This window comes from Uloborus diversus, chromosome 5 (assembly GCF_026930045.1).
Source record: "Uloborus diversus isolate 005 chromosome 5, Udiv.v.3.1, whole genome shotgun sequence".
In the NCBI taxonomy this organism is placed as follows: Eukaryota; Metazoa; Arthropoda; class Arachnida; order Araneae; family Uloboridae; genus Uloborus; species Uloborus diversus.
The window spans coordinates 67,780,220-67,804,336 of NC_072735.1; the positions used below are offsets into that span (position 1 = coordinate 67,780,220).

Here is a 24,117-nt window from a genome sequence, read left to right on the forward strand (position 1 = left end):
ACTTTGCCCTCCTTCGCAAAAATCTAAAGTATGCAGCAAGAACACATTTTTAACAACAAGAAGAACACACATTATAGACGGAATAATAACCATACGAAGTCTAGGAACCCTTAAGTTATCAAACTTGACAGTTTGACAGTTTTCAATAACAGTTTGAACTTCAATGGACTTTCTAAGGCGCTTTACCAAATTAACCAGATGTTTTGTGATTTGTCAAAAGGAAAACGTTTAAATGAAAATTGGTTCCGCAGAAACATGTTCTATAATTTCATGGGAATTTATAAAATAATTACAATAGCTATTCAGCACTTTACAGTTACGTTTCAACGCCTTACCTCTTCATTCTCTCAAAGGATTTTTTTCCACCATCAAGTACGTTAAACCTGATTTTTCGTGAAAACTTAAAAATGCAAGATGCTCACTTGAACAGAGCATGAATTGTCAGAATGGACGTCAAAAAAGTTTCTGCAATATATTATCTCTTAAATTATATCTTAATGTAAATTTATCTGTACAAAATCGATACAAGAAATCTGCGGATAAATCAGTTCTAAACAATGCCCCTTATCATGATGGACGTCACTGATATTACAAAGGATGATTCTTTGCCTAGTTTTTATGAATAAAGGGCATGGTATCAGCAAAATATAACTTTGTCTTTCCAAGAGTCAGTTAATAGCATAAATACAGTTCTGTTGTACCACTATAATTAGTTCTTTTTTTCTCCCATAGAAACTTTTTTCGTAATATAAGATCTGCAGTAGTGTATTCTAATCTTTCATCACTGATTAGCGTCTTTTGAAGACAATGGTGAAGTTGCTCCGCTTCCTGCCGCTTGTGGACTGTTGAGTAAGGTTGGAGTGGTACAAGTTGGACTGTTCTCTTTGGTGGAACCGACGTCTGCTGGGTAGAGGCCTTCTTTCATTCTCTTTTTCATTTTCATTCTTCGGTTCTGGAACCAAATTTTGACCTGCGTCTCGTTGAGCTGAAGAGCTGTTGCGATCTCTATTCTCCTGGCTCTGGTGAGGTACTTGTGGAAGTGGAATTCTTTCTCGAGCTCTGTCAGCTGTTTGGTCGTGAAGTTCGTCCGGCCAGATCCAGGACCTCCGGCATTGGTTGCGTTTGCAAGTGAAGTTGGAGAACTGCCTGTGTAATTAGGAGGCGAGGTTGTACTCCCGTTGTTATAGTTGAACTCTGGTTTAGGTACTGAAAAGAAACATAAATACTTGTATGAGTTTTCAGTACAGAACGCATGAAGTTGCAATTAGTAGCAATTAAGTCAGATGAACTCTGCCTAGTGCAGAGCAAAGAAAAAGTAAAAACTTGTAGAACCTTTTTTGAACTACATTGAAAATTCACAGTACGATGCTTGGTTAAAAAACAGTACTGAAATGTGGGCTGAATCTGCTCTGAATGTGTCCTGTGATCAAGATATTTGTTAGATTTAAACTTGGGAACGCATATCAGAACAGATTGGGGCACATTTAAATACACGTTGGGAGCATATTTGGACACACTTGTAAAATCATACGTACGAATATAATTTAATAATCGTAAACTCGTAAATAATAATAATTGTATAATTGTATAATTTCAACAGCTTCCTTTAACTACCAGTCAATAGAATCTCTCAATAGAAATTCTGTCGCAATGAACTGCTGTCGGTAGGTGTTGCAAATGTCGTCAAAAGAGATTGTCTTCCTTGGTTGAAGACCGTCCATTGCCTGGCGGAGGCTGACAGCTGCCTTGCGAGGCTTGTAAAATTAACAGCAAAAACTACTTGTATATTCAAAGAAGTGGTGTTGTATAAAGTATCAAAAAAAGTGTGCTACACAAAGGGAGCTAAAAGAAGGAACGTGTCTCAGTGTTCAAAAAATGTTCACAAACGCGCTCCTAAAAGTGTTAGAAAAGTGTGTTGAATAAAATAAGTATTCTCAAAACTGTTTTGAAAACTGCCAAAAAGTGTTCTAAAACGTCGACAAGTGTCCGTGTTCAAAAAGTGTTAAAAACATGTTCAAAAATGTCTGAAGATTTTCAGAATAGCATTAGCTTCTTTCTGAATAAGAACAATTATTTTACATTGACTAAAACAAGACAGTGCTTAAGAAATATATGAAAACCATTGTAGTAAAAGTAAATGTTGAACACCGTTAAAAAGGCACAACAAATTTGTAAAACATTGCTTTTTTTTCAAATTTACGCATTTTTAACGTTGTTTATTTTTTTATTTGATAAAACGCTTCTTTAGAGAGATTTATCGCTTATATTCCCCTCAAATAAAAGAGATTATTTCACACCTGTAAAGAAAAATGATCTCACGCCAATATGCTAAAATACGTCTAGAATAATCACTTGCTGGAATTGCAAATGTAACCACTAACAAGTCTGGTAGCTTATCTTCTGTGAAATATAATCTTTAAATGCTGAATCTTTTGAAAATATTGTTTACCTCGCAGCATTTAAAGTACATTCTGTCGCATGTTGTTTCAGATTTTTCCATTAATTTGGAAAACATAAAAAAAAGTTTCCGACTGAAACCAAAAATAAAAACATAGAAACAAAAGAAAATGCATTTGAAATCATACTGTCCAAAATATTTCTCGATAAAAAAATCAATAAAGAAATAAAGTTTTACAATCATAGTTAAGCAAGAGCACTTAAGAGAAAAATGAAAATTTGTTGAAACCTCTCCAAATTCATATGACGACAATAGTCAAATTTTGCTAAAAGTCATTCTGCAAATAAAAACAACCACCTGTCGTCTTAAACTTTGTCCCTAATTCTTACGAAGTGAAAATAGATTGGAAAGATTTACGGAATAGGAATTTTACGAATCCTCTGTTGGGACTGTAACATTTCGTACGATTTACGACTTATCTAACACGTCAACACACTTTTAGAAGGAAAAAAAAACAACAAAATTGGTCAGTGCTATGCATTCAAAATTCGGTTAAGGAATCTCATTACAAAATTCAAGTATTAATGACGCATCAACTCTTGACTAATTTATGCATTACCAAGTACAGATTAATCACGCATAACAAAGCAGAAACTTGATGTTAGTTAACTCACGCATTAACCTAAATCACGAATTTTCATTTATAACACGAGGAAAAAAAAGTTTATTAAATTTCAGCACTTTCTTTTCTTATTTTCTTGAAGCTTGTAAATATTTGTGAAATCATTGATCACCTCAAAAGAGGAAGTCATTAAACTTCGCAAAATAAGCTTTTAATATATTTTCGACCATTAATCAAGTTAACGTGGTGTGGAAAAAGCGATTAATGCTTTTTTCCACGGTCTCAACGGTGATTCTATTTATCATCATCTTTCCCCCAAAAAAGATCGAGTTGAAGTGAGTTGTTTTACTTGAGAGTTAGTTCATTTATTTTTAAGTTTGTGCATACTATGTTCGACAGAGGGCTTATTTCTTCATCTGTGTAGTAGTTTGTTTTGTTTGAATTTTCAAAAGAACTATGAAACTTGACGAACGCAACTATAAAGTATAATGTATAAGCATCAAAAACAAAAGTTTATATAGATGCTATTTTTGAGGTGCAAATTAATTTTTGCTGCCATACGACATTCAGGATGAAAAAGCAACAAGTAAGCAAAATATAAAGTGTATACGTGTGATCTTATGGCCGTGAAACGACCAGAATTTTTTCCTGGTGCTTAGGGAAGAGAGAGTTTTAACAGAATTTCCATTTATGTTTATTAACATGCTAAGATAGAAAGTATGTCATAAAACAGAGGGTCAAGGCCTGGGATTAACTCCCTCCTCCCGCCATAGTAGCATTTTGACAAAAAACCCAGCAACGTTTTGAGATAGCATTTTTTACCTTGTCTAAAAACGCGGCATAACTCTTCAACTTCTTGGTATCGGAGCTATAATTGCGATTTCCTCAACCCACTCTGAACAGATTTTTTTTTTCACGTTTGCTATCCCCTTCCCCCCAAACTAACTTTTTCTGTCACTTTTTTTTTCGTTTTCGAAATCGTGACCTGAGCTCATTCTAAGCTCTGCCGGATTTAAAGGGTTGAGAAATTCGCAATTGCAGCTCCGATACCAAAAAGGTTGAAAATATTGCCGCATTTTGAGGCAAGGTGAAGGATGCTGTCTCAAAACATGGTAGTTTTGTGGATATCTAGTTAAAATACTACACTACGCATGTTATACTTTTAACAACATCAGATGATTTGTTGTGAAAAAATAGTTATTATAATGGGCCATTCCACGAAAACTAATTTTGTCGCACGTGATGCCTCATATATTTCATTAAAAGTAATAATTTAAAAAGGTAATGATAAAAATTTCATTGCTTAACAAATTACAAACGAATGTGTGATTCCTCTAGTAAAGATTTCGTCAGTACTTTTTAATGATATACCGTCAAGTGCGGGACAAATTGACCCTTTTTTTCGTAGAATGGCCCAATACATATTTTTTTTAATGGTTAAAATTATTGTTTCTCAACAAATGAGATATGTTTCCTTTACATTGGAACCTTTGTTCTCAAAATCTGAAATTTATTTTAACATTAATATGTTAATAGAGCAAAAATATTAACTAATTCGTAGGCAAGTTACAAGAGGCTGACTTTGGATATCCCGCGCGTGATGCATGCAAATAAATTAAATTTAAAATAACAAAATCGTTTAATAAAAATATAACTGTGTCAGGAGTATCTCTGCATCGATTGTAAATATAAATAAAATTGCTTACCCCTGTTTCATCAAAATGTTAAGAGATGTGACAAATTGTTACTGAAATTTAATCGTCTTTTTGCACGTAACGGTGGAATGGCATTAATTCCGTTTGCTACCATTCTATGTTTCGTTAAGAAAGTAAAAATTTGCTTGTATACAAATTTATTCTCTCTCATGCATTAGTTTTATTTATTGCCAGCATTTTATTTACTTTTTTACTTTTTTTTTACTGGTAGGATGCTTAATATTGTTTTCTATTTTTACACCCATATTTTTCACACATGAATATTTTTTTTTACAGCGTCTCCGCCGCTCTCTCTCTCTCTCTCTCTCTCTCTCGATTATCAGTGACTCCAAGTTATTTCAACACACCTTTTTAAGAATACAAATATTATTTGTAAAAAAAAAAGACATGTGAAAAGGAAACAATGGGTTCTTATAAAGATTATGCCAAATTCGTTATCTCTAGCTCTTAGACATCATATTTCAATAAATTTCAGTTGTTAATTTTTTTGGCAGGAATTCTTTACATTCAAACAAATTTGAAATTTCCGATTCGAAAAAGTAAAAGGAAAGAAAGCTTTGTGCACAATACTTTACAAATGAGAAAAATGAAACATTTTGCTCCAAAAAAATTTTGCTTTTACATTAATTAATACAGTTCAGTAATTACTTGCAAAAAATAAAATGAACAAAAACAATGGACACATAATACCGCGACAATAAAGATTTTACATATTGATAAGAATTTAGAAGAAAAGTGAAATCGTTTGAACTTTACTCGAGTTTTAAATTCACTTTCCTTTGATTCAATCAATCTCTAATTTTCGTCGTTGTTAAGTCTACGAAAAACAGCATTTCGATTTTCATTAATTACTTTTTTCTGTTTCCCAAATCAAACAGAAAATAACATATTCATAATCAGCAGTTCGCCTAATTTTTCGAAAATCTTCTTTGTAGGGCATTCAAGAGATTCTATTTCAGATAAAAGTACAAACGTAACGACCCAGCTGATCTCTGAACCCAGCTAAGACGGTGCAAGTCAATTTATCAATTTCCTATGAAGATCTAGAGCCCTCTTAAAACTTCACCCCGTTGTAAGTAATAGCTGCGGTCGGCTGACTTTTCCACGTGTTAACGAATCTGTTGAAGAAATAATAATAATTTTACTAATTTCATTATTATCTTGGGATTTGCAAAACTTAAAAAAAACAACCCCTGGGTTTCGTTTTTGGGCAGAAAGTTAGCTCAACAACATCTTCGGTTTTAATAAACTTGAATAACTGCATCAGATCCCCTCTTACTCTCATTTGGTCAGGAATATAGTACTCCTATTAAACATTTTAAGCCTGGAATCGTGATCTACATTTGAAAGTCTAGTCCCTTTACTAACCTACACTGTGAAAATTTAGGAAAATGTTACGGTAAATATTACTGTAAAATGAAGATTTTTACAACACAGAAAAAATTTGCAGTAAATTTTACGAGAAAAAGTATACGATTGGAGCGCCAATTAGAATACCATATGACTTATTGTGCGAAGCATGTAATTCCCCATTCTCGCTCTTCTGTCGAGTGCCATTATAGGGACTAATAGGGAGCATATGGATTAGTGACTGCACAGCGAATTATAAGACGGCAGGTTCAAACCCCACTGCTTGCATCCCGTTTTTTTTTTTTTTTTTACTCATAGCAACTATCCACAGAGTTTTCGGTTTTACTACCGTAAAATTGTACAGTCAGACAGAATTTTACTGTAAAAATTATGCTGGCAACTTGAACGCCTGTACTTTTTACCATAAAGTTTCAGGAACATTTTTAGTTGCAACCTTTATTTTAAAGAGCTTTTGCTCAAATTCCACCTTCAAATCCAACCAATGCCCCCAATCTTACTCCTTAAATAGCTTAGATTATAGAGTAGCAGGTCAAGCTTTCCAAAAAGCTCTAAAAGCTTTCCAAAAAGCTCAAAAACTCCTTTCCAAAAAGAACATTCGTGAAAATTTAAAGCATCAGTTGTTGGGTAATGTAACAAGGAAGCATACTGCCAAAAAGGAAGAGCGCAAAAGAGCAACAGGTTGCGAGATAGATAACCCACTGCATCATCCTCCGTGAAATCTGTGCAGCTCTCGATCGGGACATGATAAATAGAACTATTGGTTCTTGCAGCGTCTTTAGCCGCTTCTTCCACGCCACGTTAAATTGATTAATGGACGAAATCACTTACAGAACGCCTAATTGTTGCGGTGGGATGGTGGAGGAAAATTAAAAGCGTGCACTTTTTGATTCTTGAGCGTTTGTTTCTTTGATTTGAGATGTGTTTTTTCATTCACCAGAGTTGAAAAGTCTCGGTGTGATCGTGGCTTGAAACACGAAATAATTATTTCTTGTCATCATCAGTAAAACGTAGTGGAAGTGATTGATGAATCGGTATCAGACACGGGTGTTTCTCTACTAAGATAAATGATTTGAAAGAAATCTTTCATTCGTAACAGGCTCGTGATCTATCACTTTTGACTTTTTTTTTTTGTCGTTTCTTTTTAAATACTCTTATATCCATTGGTCGTCACGTTTAATTTTCTCTGGAAGCCGATATGCATGGTTCATTTGAAAGTGATTCAAGCATGCAAAGACAAATCGGATGAGAAGTGTTTGTTAAACAATGGCTATAAGTGGTTTTGAAACATTGAACACACAGGAAAACGCAAGTGGTTGGTTTTTTTTTTCTTTGATGTTTAAAACATTAACAGCAGAAAGGCATTGATAAGCATGACAGCTTTTAACGAACAAAGCTGAACACGTAAGTTGAGAGTAAAAACATTGGAAATTTTTGTGGCAGAAGTTAAAAATGTACTTCAATATTAGAAGTAATCCTTACTGTAAAAAAATGGCTTAATGTAAAATCACTTTTTTTAGTGAGCAGTAATTTTCGCGAAAATGAAGATTTCGGTGATTTTGCGAGCTGAAAATTTCGCGAATTTTATCTTAACAGAACCGAAAGTTGAAAACCAAAAATATTTCAGGAGGCTTAAATTTTCGCCATAACGATGGACAGGACTCAAGAAAATCGCAAGAAATACTGACACGCAAAATAAGTGCTTTTACATACTTTGCTTTCAGTTAAACTACACCGCACAGCAGAGGGAAAATGCCCATTAAATGAAAATATGTTTATTTATATCTTTGATCGCAAATGTGTAATTACGGTTAGTGTACCACACCCGATTTTCCACGAAATCCACATTTTATTTATTTATTTGTCGTTAAATTTCTAGCTGCAGAGAAGGAGTTACTTTCTGGAATCTTAGGAACGAATTCAAAACTTAAGCGTGGCAAAGGTATTAGAAGGGGTTTTCATTGGCCCGAGAACTAAAACAGTCTTTTGAGAGGAAGAGTTTGAAAATAAACTGTTAGAATCAAAAAGGGCACCTGGTTGGCATTCAAATCAGTGTGCAATTTTCGCATGAAAAGTGGTTCACCTTCAAAAACGGACTGTTTTGATCTCATATATAAATCAAGCTTGTGTTGCTTATACAGAATTTAATAGTTTCATTTTTGTGACAGAAAAAAGTTCAACACAGTAATACAGTGTTATCAACAGAACAATCTTGTGTATCCTGTCGAAGTGTTTGTCAAATATAAGGCCAACTTCATACCGAAATGATTCGAGCTTCTTTCAAATATATGTATTTGCCGCGGGAAGCACAGAATTGGAAATCCACGCAATTTGTCAACTTAAAATAACTACAAATCATTTTGTTATCCAAGAATCTTACTACACATTTCCACGAATTCCAAGTGCAACAAAAACTAAAAGGAACCTTGACGTTATTTAAAATATTTATCGTTGTAAAGTTTCACATTACTATTTGCTTTTTCATTTCATGCTAGCTGGTGTATTCTTAGCCACTTTAAAAGAATGTACGTGAAACCCTATGATGCTCTTGGATCAGATCTTATTCCCACTCCTCTGCTGCTATAATCTGTCTTTGCCTGTTAGTATGCCTCTCACAACAAGAGAGTGATAATCAAGAGCAGTAAAAAGTTCAGGGTTGAGACAAATACTGTTGAACTAGAAAAATTCAGGGAAAACCATTCCGACCGATCTTGCCTCTGTGGGCTTAAGTTAGCATACATATAGATTAAAAAATAATATTCAATCTACGCAAGATAATTTGAAGATACACAATGCTTTGCACGCTCAAAAATTGAATACTAATCAAAAGTGCTAATTTTTCTGCATAAGATGATAATTGTTATGCGAAATTCGGAATTTTTATGCCAGTTAGACCAGGAGTGATATCACTGAAAAACAAATGTTAACGAATTTTCTGTTCCTCAATGTACTTTGGGTGCTTCTTATAGGTTTCAAGATGCTGAAAAAGAATATGTTGCAAAAAATTTCTATCACCCTCTAATTTTAAGAAATTTTATTTATAAGTTTTGGATTATATATGCTATCCCATAGCAGTTAAAAGTTTACTGTATTTTTCTTTCAGATGCATTTGATCCATGGAAACATATTTTTGTTACTCATTACAGCGATAGACTATGCAACAAGAGAGTAGAAACCGAATTCACTTTGATAGGTTGATATGCGACCTTGAGCAGATGGCCCTAGGCATTCCCTATCATTTCGGTTTCACCCAAGAGCAGACAAAACATGAACATTACATCAAAAAAAGGGCCAGAGTGCAAACAATATATTTCCAGTGAAAACAAATATCCAAAACGTTCCTCTAATTGATTAAAAAAAAAAATTCTCTCACCTTCACACATACAGTTGGGATTAATGGAGAATTTCGTTAAAGCAATGGATAAAAATGGGTGTAGATTTCAATATCTGTAGTAACAGTTTCCATCACTCACTTATGCAATAATTAAGGAAGGTAATTTCATTGACCCACAAGTAAGAAAGCTTATGAAGGACCAAAATTTTGAAGGTAGTTTAAGTGATTTAAGAAAAACAACATGGCTTGATTTTCAAAATGTGACACTATTCTTAGGAAATAATAGAAATCCTAAATATGAAAAAGTAATTAAAGACTTTTTTAAAATTTACAGAAAATTAGGATGTTCAATGTCATTGATTTTTTTTTTAGCATCTCACTTAAATTTTCCCCCTGAAAGTGTGGGAGTTGTAAGCGACGAGCATGGGAAGTGCTTCCAGCATTATATTTCTGCAATTGAAGCACGATATCAAGGACAATTCACTCCTAATATGCTCGGAATTACTGTTGGGATCTTATTAAATTAATTTGTGATAGTGATTCTATAAGAGAGAATCCGCAGTTATTTACAGCTACATAAAGTATGAAATTTATGAATTTTTTTTACAAGTATCATTATTTTTTCTTAAAAACTCTCTTTTATATTTCTACAAATTAATAATCAACGTATATTTTTTTGGTTTTATATTAGTTTTAAGCTTTGTAATTGTTTAAAAATGGTAAATGACAAAAATATTGTACATGTGTTGAACAAATTTCATTAAATTGAGATTTTAAAGATTTTGGATTTTTCAAAAATCTGTGGATGATGGAATATTTTTACTGTCATATTCTTTTTCAACACCCCCTAAAATTTAAAAGTCACCACTTACTTATTGATGAACAGAAACCTTATTTACCAGTGTAACTATTTCGAGCTCAAATTTTTAAAGTTCCGCCTATATATAACACGAATAATTTTACACGGTTATTAGATGTCTGGTTATATCATTTCTGGACGATCGATAAGCGCACTATTTTGAACTGAATTGCAAACAACCAAAAGGCAGCGAGAAAACAAAATCACATGCTAAAAAAAAAAATAAAACATTTGTTGACAGCATAAAAATAAAGTAAATGCCCCAAGTCATGACCACTGTAGTTTTACAATTCATGCCGATGAACAGGGGCTGATTTAGAAATTTTAGGACTGTAGGCCAGACGCATCTGTACGATCCCTTGAACAGAGGTAGCAAGTGGGGCTTACAAGTGTGAGGGCAAATTTTGTTTTAGGAAATCGAAGACTATTTTAGGCTATCTTGAGTGACTGGGGAGGAGGGCTTCTGATTAGTGATGTTCCGGATATCCGAGGAAAAATAAAGATCTGTATCCGTATCCGTATCCGTTACTTTTTTGACGGACCTTAAACGGATCTTTTCTATTCTAAAATTTTTTAAATATTTGAATAAAAGACTCTTAAATTCCGTTAGGTTTTATTTCCTATTTAAATTATAAGGTATCATTTCAGAAGCCAACGGCCCTCTGAGACATGTTTTTTTTTTATTATTTTAATTTTTAGTTTAATATTAGTTTTTTTTTATTGATATGGGGTTTCTGTTTTTCTTCATTTTGGTTTTTCCCGGCATCCTTCAAAAAAAGTGAGACAAAAGTCTCTATTTACTGTTTGTAAAGGTGTTTCCGGCTCTGTTATTTCGTCGGTCGGAGTAATTTGGGTGGAATGGGTTAGCGCTGCATTTATGCTGAAATAAAATGCGAAAAATTATTTCTAGCCTATCCAGTAGCAGCTTTACATTCTTGCTCCTGTATCCTACATCTACCGAGCAAGCTAGAAATAATTTTTCACATTCTATCTAAGCATTAATGCTGCGCTGACCCGTTCCTTCCAACTCTCCATCAATTTTAACAGAGATTTCTTCAAAGAGTAAATCATAGTCTTAATTATATTTTCGCCGTAGATGACGTTTTTTGAAGAAGCAGTGTTATTATAGTGACGGGAATACCTTCCGTAACAAAATTTACACTTGGATAGTCGAATTGGGCAAAAACATTTTAAAATCCGTATCCGTATCCGTATCCGCGGATCTTGACACTAATGATCCGGATCCGTATCCGTATCCGCGGATCTACTTTTTTAACGATCCGGCACATCACTACTTCTGATGTTCTCTCGTGTAAATGTTTTGGAATTGTAGTTTTTAAAACGCCGTTTTTGTAGAGTTTTGTGTTAGTGTTTGGAGAACGGAAAGGAATTTCCAGGGTTGTCCCCGTAATGTTTTTTTTATTAATGAAGTTTAGTAAATAATAATAGTAATAGAAACGAAGAATGTTGGACTGTCTTTGGTAATGTAAGGATAAGGAAAGCTCTTCCCGAAAAAAAAAATCTTTAACTGATGTCTTAATGACGCAAATTAAAGCCATCTTTAGCAAACTTACAGCAAGGGGTTTGGGTTCGCTGCCAGAAACTGATAAAATCCCAAGAACTTAGTTTTGAACTTTCTTTGAGGACTTCAGAAAAAGAATCTCCTGATTTTTTTTTCTAAGTTGGAGTCTTGAAAATGCATTTTTGCTCTATCTAGGGGGACTCTTTTCCTGATTTTTTTTCTCCTCAAACAGGAGTCTTTATAATGCAAATTCAAGTCATCCTTGAATTTAAAGGAAGAAGGGAGTGTGCTCGGAGATTTTCTCCCAAAAAATTTTCGAAATTGAAATTTTAAAACTGAAATTTTAAGCAATATTTGGTGACATTCGGGTAATCTCACCCAGAATGGTTTGAAATTAAAATATTAACGTGGAGGCAATCTTTGATGATGAAACAAGTGCGGGGGAAGTCGCCCCCTTGCCCCCTCCCTCGAATCGCCGCCACTGCCCTTGAATAATACAGTAAAAGAAAGTGTTCGATTTTTAACCGTTCACCTTGTTACGTTATTTCATATGCTATAGGATAGGGAGTTTGCCTGGCCTTGGGAAACTCTTGATAAATTTTGACACTAAAAGTCCCGTTGCTAAACACACCATGTATATTGCTCTTGATTTTAAATATCATACTAAACAAATTAAAACAATGTTTTATTATATACATAGTCTATAAATTTTGGAAGTCTCTATTAGACAGGGCCTCATAGAGCTAATGCTAAACCAGGCTCTGCCAATGAATGAAGGACTTCTGCCCAGTTAGTAGAATGTGACTATAAACTATATAATAAAAACGGTTTGTTTTAATTAGTACAGGCATCCCTTAGGCATTGTAAAAAAACATTTGGTATGTTATACCAAAAAAAGATGCCAATTTAGTTTACGAACGATGATGCATAGTTTTACTTTATTTTGGTGCAACAAGATATGATTAAATTAATGCACCATCCTCTGAAAACAGCAAATTAGCTCCATCTTTTGGTGCAACATACTTTTTCTTAGTGTACACTGTAAAACAATGTACGCACTAAAAGATGGAGCTGATTTGTTGGTTGCAAGCATCGGCGCATAATTTTACTATATTTTGATACTACGTACCCAAGTAAGCCCTAAACCTTGCTTATGCTGCACCTGCACCAAATTATGGTAAAATTAATGCTCTATCCTTTGGAGTCTGCAAAGTTTTACCTTTTTTTTTTTTTGTTGTTTTTAATTTTTAATCGCGCATTTTGTCAATCCTTGTTTTTTTCTTGAACAACCTGTATTAATCAACAATTTAATTTTGTTAGATTTAATTTTGTTAGATACACCATCTGCTTTGAAGTGTTTTACAGTAGGAATTATTCAGAAGCAAAAATGAGAAGAATTAAGCTCATTCTTACTTGCATCACGTATAGTTTCCATTCCCCAAATTGCAATATCATCATTGACGTGTTTCAGGGGGCTATTTTTGCAGAGGAAACTCATTGGAATGCAAGCTGCATTTTCAGCAGCCAATCGTTAAATTATGTTATTACTGTAGGCGGGTAATCGAGGTTTGTGAAACATTTTTTTTCTCTCTAGAGGTGAAGCAAGTTTTACAGGAGACGAATCAAAACTAGTATTAGCGAGAAAATATATTTATTTTGCGTGGAAGAAAATGTGTACAAATGCAAATCATATTCAAAATCGTATGTTTCTGGGATGTGATTAATGGTATAGCATGAAATGTTTCAGGCATCTCAGAATGATTCAAGCTTGAGGATTTGGAAGTTTTATTTCTTTTCGTTTGATTGGAAAGAAACTGGTTTAAAAATGGCTGACAGCAATGTTCTGTTTTTAATATAAACTGTTCTAAATAACGGTTATTTGGAAATGCGTCATTTCAGTATTCGCCTACTGCACTTTTTTAAAATTATTATTTGTTAATGAATACCTATTATCCTTTTAAAAAAAATGAAAGAAAAATGAAGTTACCTGAGAATATGGTACCGTGGATATTTTAAAAACGTATGTTCCACACTCACCTTCTTCTGTTATTGCTGTAAAGTTCGGCATTGAAGTTTTATGTTACACGAAAAATATAATTTCAAAAAACAGAGTGCTCCACCTTTGGTTACCCGATGGCCAATCAAACTTTGGTGTAGAAAACGAATTACATAAACTTTTATTCCAGTTAAAACCTTTTTTTTTTTCAATTTATTATATTAAATGAGGTTCAACATGCCATTTTAATGCCACTTTATTTTGCGGTCGAGAAATCTGTATAATGCGATGATCGGTACTGGTTTCCTGATATAGGGTGATTCTGTCCTTGACTGAGTTCATGATGGGCGTTACAGAAAAATGAAGTTCGTAATGCACTGCTGACGTAAAATTTAAGTTATTTTTAAGGGTCATTTTGGGTAAAAGTCAACAGAATTTCTCAGAATTATTAACATATAGTTACGCCCTAGGCCAAACTTGGAAACTACACCCCACCTCACGTAGCCAAGCTCTATCGAAATCGGATCCCCCCCCCCCCCAGCCATTCCCAGAGGCATAACAGCGTCCAGTAGCAAGTGAAGATTTCGCGCTCCCTCTGATTGACAAAATGAAAGATCTTCCTTTCTTTCTTTTCCTTCGATTACGTTCAAAAATGGGAAGTTTGGGGGTGCTCCCCCGGGGAATTTTTTGAAATTGAAGCGTTAGAAATGCAATTTTAGGCCATCTAAAGTGACTTAACGGGAAGTAACGGCATTTGGATTCCACCCCGGAAAGTTTTCGAAACTGAAGTCCTACTCGTAATTGTATGTTTTCTTTGATGCTGTTAGAGAAAGGGATGCGTTCGGGGGCTCTCAGCCCACCTCTCTCCCACCGTCGAAATTTATTAAAAACGAAATTTTCGACGATCTTTACTTATGATGCTGGGTAACGGTGGGAGTCGGAACAGCTCTCCTGGATTTTTTTTGAAATTGAGGTTTGAAAGCGCAACTCTAAACGACCTTTTTTCTTTTTTTGATGTGGGGGGTGATTGGTGACTCTAGAGAGAAAACTTTTATAAATTAAAGACCAAAAATTGTATTACATCTTTTATGACGTCCGGGAAATGGGTGGGGTTTAGCCGTTCTTCCCCAGAACGGTTTCGATATTGAAGACTTATTAAATACGCAATCGGAGACCATCTCTGATGACATTGCGAGAAGGGCTAGGGTTCGGAAACTCTCTTCCGTAGGTGTTACGAAATTGAAGTTGTAACAAATTTTTTTTGGATGATTATAATAATGTTGAAGAAAGGCTGAAATCGGGGGCTCTCTCAGGAAAAAATTTCAAAATCGAGGTCCTAAAAACGAAATCTTAGACGATTTTCAATGAGTTGGGAGGAGATCTGAAATCAATCACTCGCAGGAAAATTTTCGAACTTAAGGTTCTAAAAACGAAATTTTATACGATCTGTTATGATGTGAAAGTGAAGCATTAGAGATCCTTCCGCTGAAATTTTTTTTAAATGAAAGTTCTAAATATGCTGTACCTCTAACACATCTGATATTGCTGGGTGATGGGATGAGTTTTGGGGACTCTCCTCCGGAAATTGTTTGAAATTTTAAATCATCTTCAAAATGTTGGGAGGGGGGGGGGGCAAGGACACTCCTGCACAAATGTTTAGAAGCTGAGGTCAAAAGCGAAATTGTTTGCCATCTTCGATGATGTTAGGGAGAGAAATAGCGTTTGGGACTCTCCTCAGAAATTTTCCGATATTTAAGTCTTAAATGCGCAATTGAATCGTTGTGGGAAGGGATGTGGTTTATTGAGTTTCACTCGGAAACTTTTTGAAGTTCATGTCATGTTTCATTCAAAAACAAGTTTAAATAAGCTTTGAAGATGATAATGGAAGTGGGTTCATGGAATTTCCTCTGTAGTTCTCCGAATCTCTGAAATTAAAGTTATAGAAACGCAAGTTTAGGCTACTTTTGGTAACGTAAAAAGATGGAGTTATCCAAAAACATTTAACTGTTTTAGTTTTTCCATAAAGGAATTTTCAAATTTTCCCCTTCAAATTTTTGTCCCCCCAGAAAAAAAAAACTAGCGACGCTTTGGGCTGTGGTGATATTTTGCAGTGGTATCTTATGTAATTTTTTCCTTTTTATTTAAATTTAAATATCATGACTCTTGAATTTCTTGATACACTTTTGTTCTTCATTCATTTTTTACCTTAGGAAGATGAAGAACTGCCGGTGGTCTTCCATACAATGTTCTAAATCACTCTTTCTCTCTCTATTTTACTTTTTCTTCTATTTAAAACATATTTCGAGGCATCCCACGTTTTTTTTATCCACTTTGTTGTGGTCTTCGTGATGAAATGTTGAATACAAGTAATATGTTAAAAGCAAACCCCGATAACCGATATAATTTATCAAAAATATATAAAATTGTGCATAATTTATTATTAATTTGGAACTTGGCATGCAATTCATGTGTGTGTAGAAAATTCAAGCAGTCTATGGACAATATTTTGTGCAAAATAGAAGATATGACTGGCATAGGCGCCCCGATGGGGGGTCTCGGGAGGTCACTGTGACATCCACAAACTTTCCCACTTTGACAAAAAATGTCTGACAGTTCGTTATTTTGTTATTTTTATATAAGGATGTCCAATTTCTCTTTTCGTTAGATGTTGGTAATGTGACGTGCATGTTCATATTTGGTCATTCGGAAAGATTTGAAGTTTTATTCGGTAAATTGACAAATTCCCCCCCCCCCCCCCTCCCAAAAATGTTAACTTTGGGCGCCCCTGATGATTGGTAATCATAAAGATAAAAATATGAATTAACAAATTATTAATTACAAAACACATAGTTACTGACGTAATTTTAAAGAATCAAGAGAAAAATAGTTTCAGTTACAAGTTTTATAAGTAAACACTTTCTAGATCTGGTTTTTACTAATTTTCCTGCTTGTGACTTACTTCTAATAAGTTTTTTACTTTTGCAAAGCCAGGGGTGAACTAGCCTCCTATCGGCCCGCGGACCGATGCGCCCTCGATCCTGTGCGCTTTCGGTTTTTTCCCGCTCTCAAGCCCGTGCGACTTCATCTGTTTTTTTTTTTTTTTTTTTTCCGCCCTCGATCCTGTGTGACTCCGGATCCCCCTCCCTCTCCTTCTTTTGGCCGCCATCGAACCTGCGCGACTTTTTTTTTTTTCTGCGCCCCTTCGAGTCAGTGCGACTTCGTAGGGGTTCCCTCCCTCTTTTTTTTTCGCCCTCGCACGTGTACGATTTTTTTTTTTTTTTTGTTTTATTGCGCCCTCGAACCTGCGCGACTTCTTTTTTCTTTTTCCTTCTTTTTCTTTGTGCCTTCGAACCTGTGAGCTTTTCGGGAGGACACAGAACCCAGTCTGCCCCTGAGCAAAGCTATATTTTGAGGAAATTATTGATCAAATCAAAGATATCGAAAATTATCTGCTTTGACCGGAAAAGGACCTCGACTCAAGCATTACGCCCCCTCCTCTCTCCTTCAATTGTTTTTTTTTTCTGCCTAAAAGGCCGGTTGGAATCTATTCTAGTTGAGTTTTGCTTCTCCATGCAAGCACGCCACATTTTTTTTTTTCTCAACAAGCTGATTATTATTTTTTTTATCCGCGACGAGCGCCCTTTTCGGCTTTTGCCCCTAGACCAGGGTCTAGGATGGCCTATTGGGTAATCCGAGCTTGCACATGACACATAAAACTAGTTGAAACCAATTACTTTGTAGACCTACTGGAGAGAAAATGTAAGATCTGTGAACTTTAAAAAACAACTTTTTATCAGTGTCATCTTCAAGCAATGATTACACCTACAAAATTGTTTGGAAGCACGTGGAACTCTCAAACCCTCTTTATGTGTTACCTGGAACTAACCCACTGGCAGCTTAGTTTCGAAAATTGCCACAAGTGGAGAAACCAAGTTTGTTTCCTATTATTCCCAGTCATTAAATACCCTTTTGACATCCACTTACCTCTCCAGCCCAGTTAATCCTTTCTTAGTTAGAAATTTTTTTAAACATTCGGAAGTCTACAAAAAGTTAGAGATAAGTCATAAATCTTGCAAAAAAGTGGTGGCGGCTTTTTTTCTCCTGTTTTGAGATTGGGCTGCTAGGCTGCTACAGAGGACATTGCAGCTGAAATTCAAGCTAAAGCAGCTAAATAAAATATGAAATATAAAATGTAAAGTTCAAAAGGCATCTTTCGGACATAATATCAAAAAAATAAGAATGTATGATTTTTCTGATATTTTCAAGAGTCCGCTTTTTACAAGTATGTACTCGGTTATAAAGAGCAAATATCACGGTCCTTCCTACCTCTTAAAGAAACGAGTTCGTCTGTACGCACATAAATTTGACAGAAAATTAGTCTATAATAATGCAAAAAAGTTCAGGCATTTATATTTCTTTTAAATACTGATAAAAATGTCTCTAAATATAACGTGCACTCAAGTATTTTATGTGCCAATCATTGGGCAACGACATTCCACCAAGTCCTCCGCCAAATATAAACACATCGCAACCACAAACTGCTTTCGCTCCACTTAACCCTGCGAAATTATCCCAGAAATGTTTTGATTCTGAAAACGATCACCCCAAAATATTCACAAAATCCTTAGCACTTCACCCAGCAGTTTTCACTCTCCCCGAAAATTCCCCCGCCCCCTCCCTTTCACACCGGTCCCTCTCCCCCATCCTTTCATCCAACTCGCGAGGTAATTGGCCACCAATTCCAGGGTTCTAAAACGTAATGAGCTGTTCTCGAGGCACTTAATGAGCGGGGCTTAATTAATTAGCCTGTCGGCGGGTTGGCCTTGCATTTGCATATGAATGACAGGTTGCCGGGAAGTGTGTAGTAGGCAACTTTTATCGCTGCAGCCAATAACTTCGGTTCTGCGGGGTGTTGAGAAGCTGAACGTGTCAAGGATTCAGGAGAGAGGAACTTACCGTCGGGAGTTTGTCATCAAGAGAATGGAGATTGGAGAACTCTCTCTTCGTTCGACTCTCGTTTTTACTCTCTGTGACTCAATCTGTTCCGCTCAAAATTATTTTCTTTTGGAACAGATGTGGTCTTATTCAAATGAATTCAGGTTCTCGTGATAGAATTCACGAGAACGAAATCGATGTGAGCATGCGTTAAAAGAGTTAGTGGTACGTCAATCACTCATTTGAAAAAAAAAAAAAAAATCACTCGTTGGAATGTAAATCTTGTGGTGTACTGTTTTAACCTTCTTGTAAAGAACTCACCACTTCAACGAAACAAGATTCAATTCATCTCTGATGCAGAGATTTAACTAGGTTACTGTTTTCTGTCAAGCCGTGAAAATACGTTTTGACATTTTTCAGAGGAAATAGCTAAGTTACAAAAATTTAAACAATAAAGTTCGATAAACTAATGATTTAATAAAAACGTATTCCTTTATACTTCTATTAGAACACACATTACACAATAAAAAAAAACAATGACAAAAATTTAATCAGTTTTCAGTTTTGACAACATAATTAAAATTGCTACCAGTAAAACCTAGTAAATATTTGCTTCCCCGAGTACAGGACAGCTGAGACTTTTCAAAGAAAAAAAAAGAAGAAGCACAATTTGAACCAAAAAAAAAAAGTTCCACTTGCTACATTTAAAGTTAACTTGCTTAACAATTGAAGTAGTAACAAGCAAAGAGATGTAAGGGGCAAAATTAGAAATTTGGAGACAACCAGTAGAAATAGTAAGAGAACCTCTCCTCTGTTTTGGGGCAAGAGATAGAATTAGTAGCCCGGTAGATGCTGCTGTACAGCAGGATTTATAAACAAAATTCAATGAAAGCCTACCTAGGACGTTATCTTTAAAGCATTTTGCTCAAAACTTGAAAATGTCAGCTATAGCGCAGCCACCGTGGCGCAGTAGTGATATATATATATATATATATATATATATATATATATATATATATATATATATATATATATATATATATATATTAAAGCAATCTAGGGACTGGATGAAGGAAGCTATGTTTTTACTGAATAACGTAAACTTGTAATGTTGAAGGTACATTGAAACAAAGTCGAATCATTCTTCAGTTAATACAGTTTAATTTATCAACTCAACATCATCGACATCAACACTATAAACCTATGTCATGCCATAAAAGCATAGCTTATGTTGATCAATTCCCGACAGCCTTTTTTTTACATTGTTTTTTATTTCAATCTTTTTATTTACTCATTAAATTACGCCACCCTTGAGTGCAAATTTGTTTCTATTGCTTTAGCGGTAGGATAAATTGCAAATGAAAGATGTTTTAATACTTTTACGGAAGAGAAAGAAAAATTAATGACTCACATTTAAATAATGTGCACTGTTAAAAAGTTCCGAAACGTTAATGGGTATTTCCGTGTTACGTTTCGGGATTTTAATGGTTTTTATCCACTTTCTGGAAAAATCAAGTATCATAGTCAAAAAGTTTCCTGAATTGCTACAAGTCGTACGAATGCAAACTTTTCACAGTTCTGAAAAATATTTTCAGCTCCCAGTTTAAAGATTAACTGAGTGTATTTATAAAGTGTTTCGGCTTCATTTCAATTACGGCCCGTCCATGCCAATTAAGCTCCCAAAGGGAGCGAATAAGTGTGGACTACCTTACTTTGCAAGAATTGCAGGCGAGTGAAATTCTCGTTACTTATCAGCAATTCTGGCTTAGCTTTGGCCATCTTTGAAGTAATGCTCTTGGAACTTTCTTGATAAATCAGGAAGATGCCGAGCTATTATATTATAACTTCTTAAATTTACTCGAATTTTCCAGAGCCACAATTGGCTTTTGACGGGAATATTTCTGAATTTTTCAGGAGGCTTCCAGGATAATGTCAGGAAGGTTACTGAATTTCAGCGAAAAACGTTCCTGGACTTTGTTACTGGCAGAAATTGGGCACATCAGCTGCCCATTATTTCCCAGGAACGTTCCTGAATCGTTTTTACAGTGTGATATTGAACCATATAAGAATAAAAATCATTTCGTAAAATGGCAGAATCTAATGTGAGGTTTATGAAGATTTTAATTGAAAATTTAATATTATTTTTTCTAAATTATTATTTATTAATTGAATTTTTTACTTGCTCATTTATTTACCACCATTTGAGAATAAATTTATTTGAACTGGTTTAATAATACAACGATTGATCCGATCCCGGAAGTTAAAGTAGTTTCAATCATTTTTGGAGAGGAAGTTCAAATTAATCTCTCACATTTAAATGATGTATATGAGAAAAAATAATCTAAACTAAATCGGAATTCCTTAATAAATCCAGCTTAAATGCCTTAAAATGAAAAACTTTGCTGGTTACATGTGAATTTCAGCAGTGAACTCTTATTGTATCTTTCTACATAAACGTTTAAGCACTACTATGGGATTTGGGCACATTTTCCCCTTAATTTCAAAATTTATTTTGAAAAGTATCGAATACAAATTATTTATAAGGGTCAATCTTCAAAAAGTGTGACTTTTCTGTCACACGTTTTGTACAGTAAAAACTTTAAGGTACAATTCATTTAACTATGCTTTTTAATTTCATCAAAAATATATCTATTTAAACCTGCCAACAATTTTTTAATTATAATTTTTATTTTAATATATTTTTGGTTCACAACATGTGAATTCTCACCTCCGTTGCTTGTCACACACCTGTTGTGACTGTTTATGTTGCTTAATAACTTGTTCAAATATATATATATATATATATATATATATATATATATATATATATATATATATATATATATATATATATATATATACATGTATGTATATATATATATATATATATATATATGTGTATATATATATATATATATATATATATATATATATATATATATATATATATATATATATATATATATACAAAAATACATATTTATTTATTATTCCTTTCAGAAGTGTCTCAAATACTAATTGTTTAAGTATATTTAATTTTTTTAATATTGGGCTTTAGTTTGTTTTGGTGGCATAGAAAATTATGTCACACAATAAATTCTCACCTCCGTTACATAAACACAAAATGCCATTTCTCATTAACAATTGGCAGTAATGACACCGCATTTTATTTTTCATGATACAATTTCTTTATTTTCAGCTATAAAGAAGTCGTGAGATTTTTGTTGAAAATTTACAAGAAGATAGATTTTGTTTTATAAACAAAGTGTGGTTATTGTGAATTCTCACCTCCGTGAACTTAAATTTCAGGGATATAAACTAGTGTAAAAGAAGAAGTAAACATGTTTTATGTGCTTAACATGTGCAGATTGTAGCAACGAAGAAAAAAAAAATCCCTGAAAAATGTATCCATTAAGCCTATATTTATGGAAAATTCCTCACCCCCGTGAATCTTACATGCGTGACAGACCTTATCGATGTCATTATTTCTGAGATGAAAATAAATGATGGAGGGGAAATACATTAATTTTAGGCATTCTACCAAAGTTATAAATTGCCAGTATATTCATAAATTTTCTAATTTGGAAACATATCAATACTATACTATTTTTTAACACATGTTTGAACTAAAAGGATACCCAAAGCAATAAGCGGTACTTTAATTAAGAGAGCTTAATATTAGCTTCACACTAATCATTAAAATAGTCCATTGTTTGCAAAATTGACAAAATTACTGCTTTGATATTAAATTGATCTCGATTTTCAACCACTAAAAGTTATGTTCTTTTTCTTTTATTTCCGTGAACATGGAATTTTTTATTTTTATTTTTTTTAAATTTATGAGTAAAGTAATTGAAACATTCAAAAGTTAAAATTTCAGAAGAATCCCCTATAAATGGTATTTTTTCATGTTACTAAGACTTCAGAATCTTAATAGTAGAGTGTTGGTTATCCGAGACCCGATTATCCAAATTTCCATTCCAACCGAGCTATCAAGAAGGTATTTCAATTTGCAAACTAGTATGTTGTGGCCATCACGAAACTTTCTTCTATATTCTTCTTTTTCTTTCTGATCCCTCCCCATGCTTGACGAGGAAGCAATGTTCCCAACAAAAACAAAATTACACATGCAAAAACTTGACTACCATCCCAATGTCTGAATTATTGCAAAAGCAAAGCAAAGAGCGAAAATTGAAAGTTATTTTAAAAGCCTTGCTTGAATTAATTACAAATATTTTATTTGTTAACAAACATAAGATGGCAACAGTTAAAAATTTTAAATCATTGAGATAATATTTCCGATCATTTCCATTCAATTAAAATCACGAGAAATACGCAGACGACAATCTATTACGATTTATCTTTCTTATTGTTGCATTAATAAAGCGATTTTTTATTCAAAAAAAAAAAAAAAAAAATCAACACCTCTTGGAGCGATTGGCGTCAAAATTGAACCAAAGCCTGTTTACATATGGATTCACATATATTCCAAATTTCAACCAGAACGTAACATTACTTCTTGAGATAGGGCACTCACAATGGAAAAAAGAACGGGCCGATTGCGCTACCCCCTTTTTAGCTGTTGACACCAAAATAAAATCAGCTCTTATACCCACTAAGGACTACTTGCCGATAAATTTTTCTTTCATTCTGATCATTATTTCTTGAGATACAGCAGTCACAATTGACGACAAAAAACGTTCTATAGCTCAACCCCCGTTTGAGTTATTGACACCAAAATTGAATCAGCACCTGTTCCTGTTAATGGCAACATATGGACCAAATTTTGTCTGATTCCGCCAGTTACTTCCTGAGGAATAGCAAGCACGCGTAACTCAAAAAACGTCCCATTGCTCCACCCCCCTTGGAGGAATTCGCGCCAAAAACCAATGGGCACAAGTTCACATAGGGGCACATATGTGTACCAAATTTCGTTCGATTTCATGCTGTAGTTTTTGCTGTAGAGCGGCCAAAAAAAAAACTGGTCACACACAGACGTGACACACACACACACATACACACATACATACACACATACATACACACACACAGACAGACAGACATTTTCCAAAAATAGTCGAAATGGACTCAGCACACCTCAAAACGTTCGAATCCGTCAAAATTCGAAATTCGAAAATTTGCACGAATCCAATACTTTCTTCTATGTATTAGATATAGAAGAAAGTAAAAACGATTAAAAGTTTGTTTATGTAAAAACTCCTTAATGCTCTTAAAGTATACTATTTAAGTGTTTTCAAGTAAGCTTTTCAATTTTAATATGAATTGTATGCGGTGTACTAGTACACATTTTATATTTGTTAAACATATTACAGTTGTACCTACTCATGGCCTACATTAACTCGGACAA

General features: G+C 34.2%; 1 protein-coding gene across 1 annotated transcript in view; it reads right to left on the minus strand.

Moving 5' to 3' along the window:
* Positions 1-781: 781 nt before the first annotated feature.
* Positions 782-24,117, minus strand: part of LOC129222957 (homeobox protein Hox-A1-like) — a 52,916-nt gene continuing 29,580 nt past the window's right edge. Inside the window, exon 2 of the mRNA XM_054857520.1 lies at positions 782-1,206. Within this exon, the coding sequence (XP_054713495.1) occupies positions 782-1,206 (425 nt within the window). The remainder of the gene's footprint in view (positions 1,207-24,117) is intronic.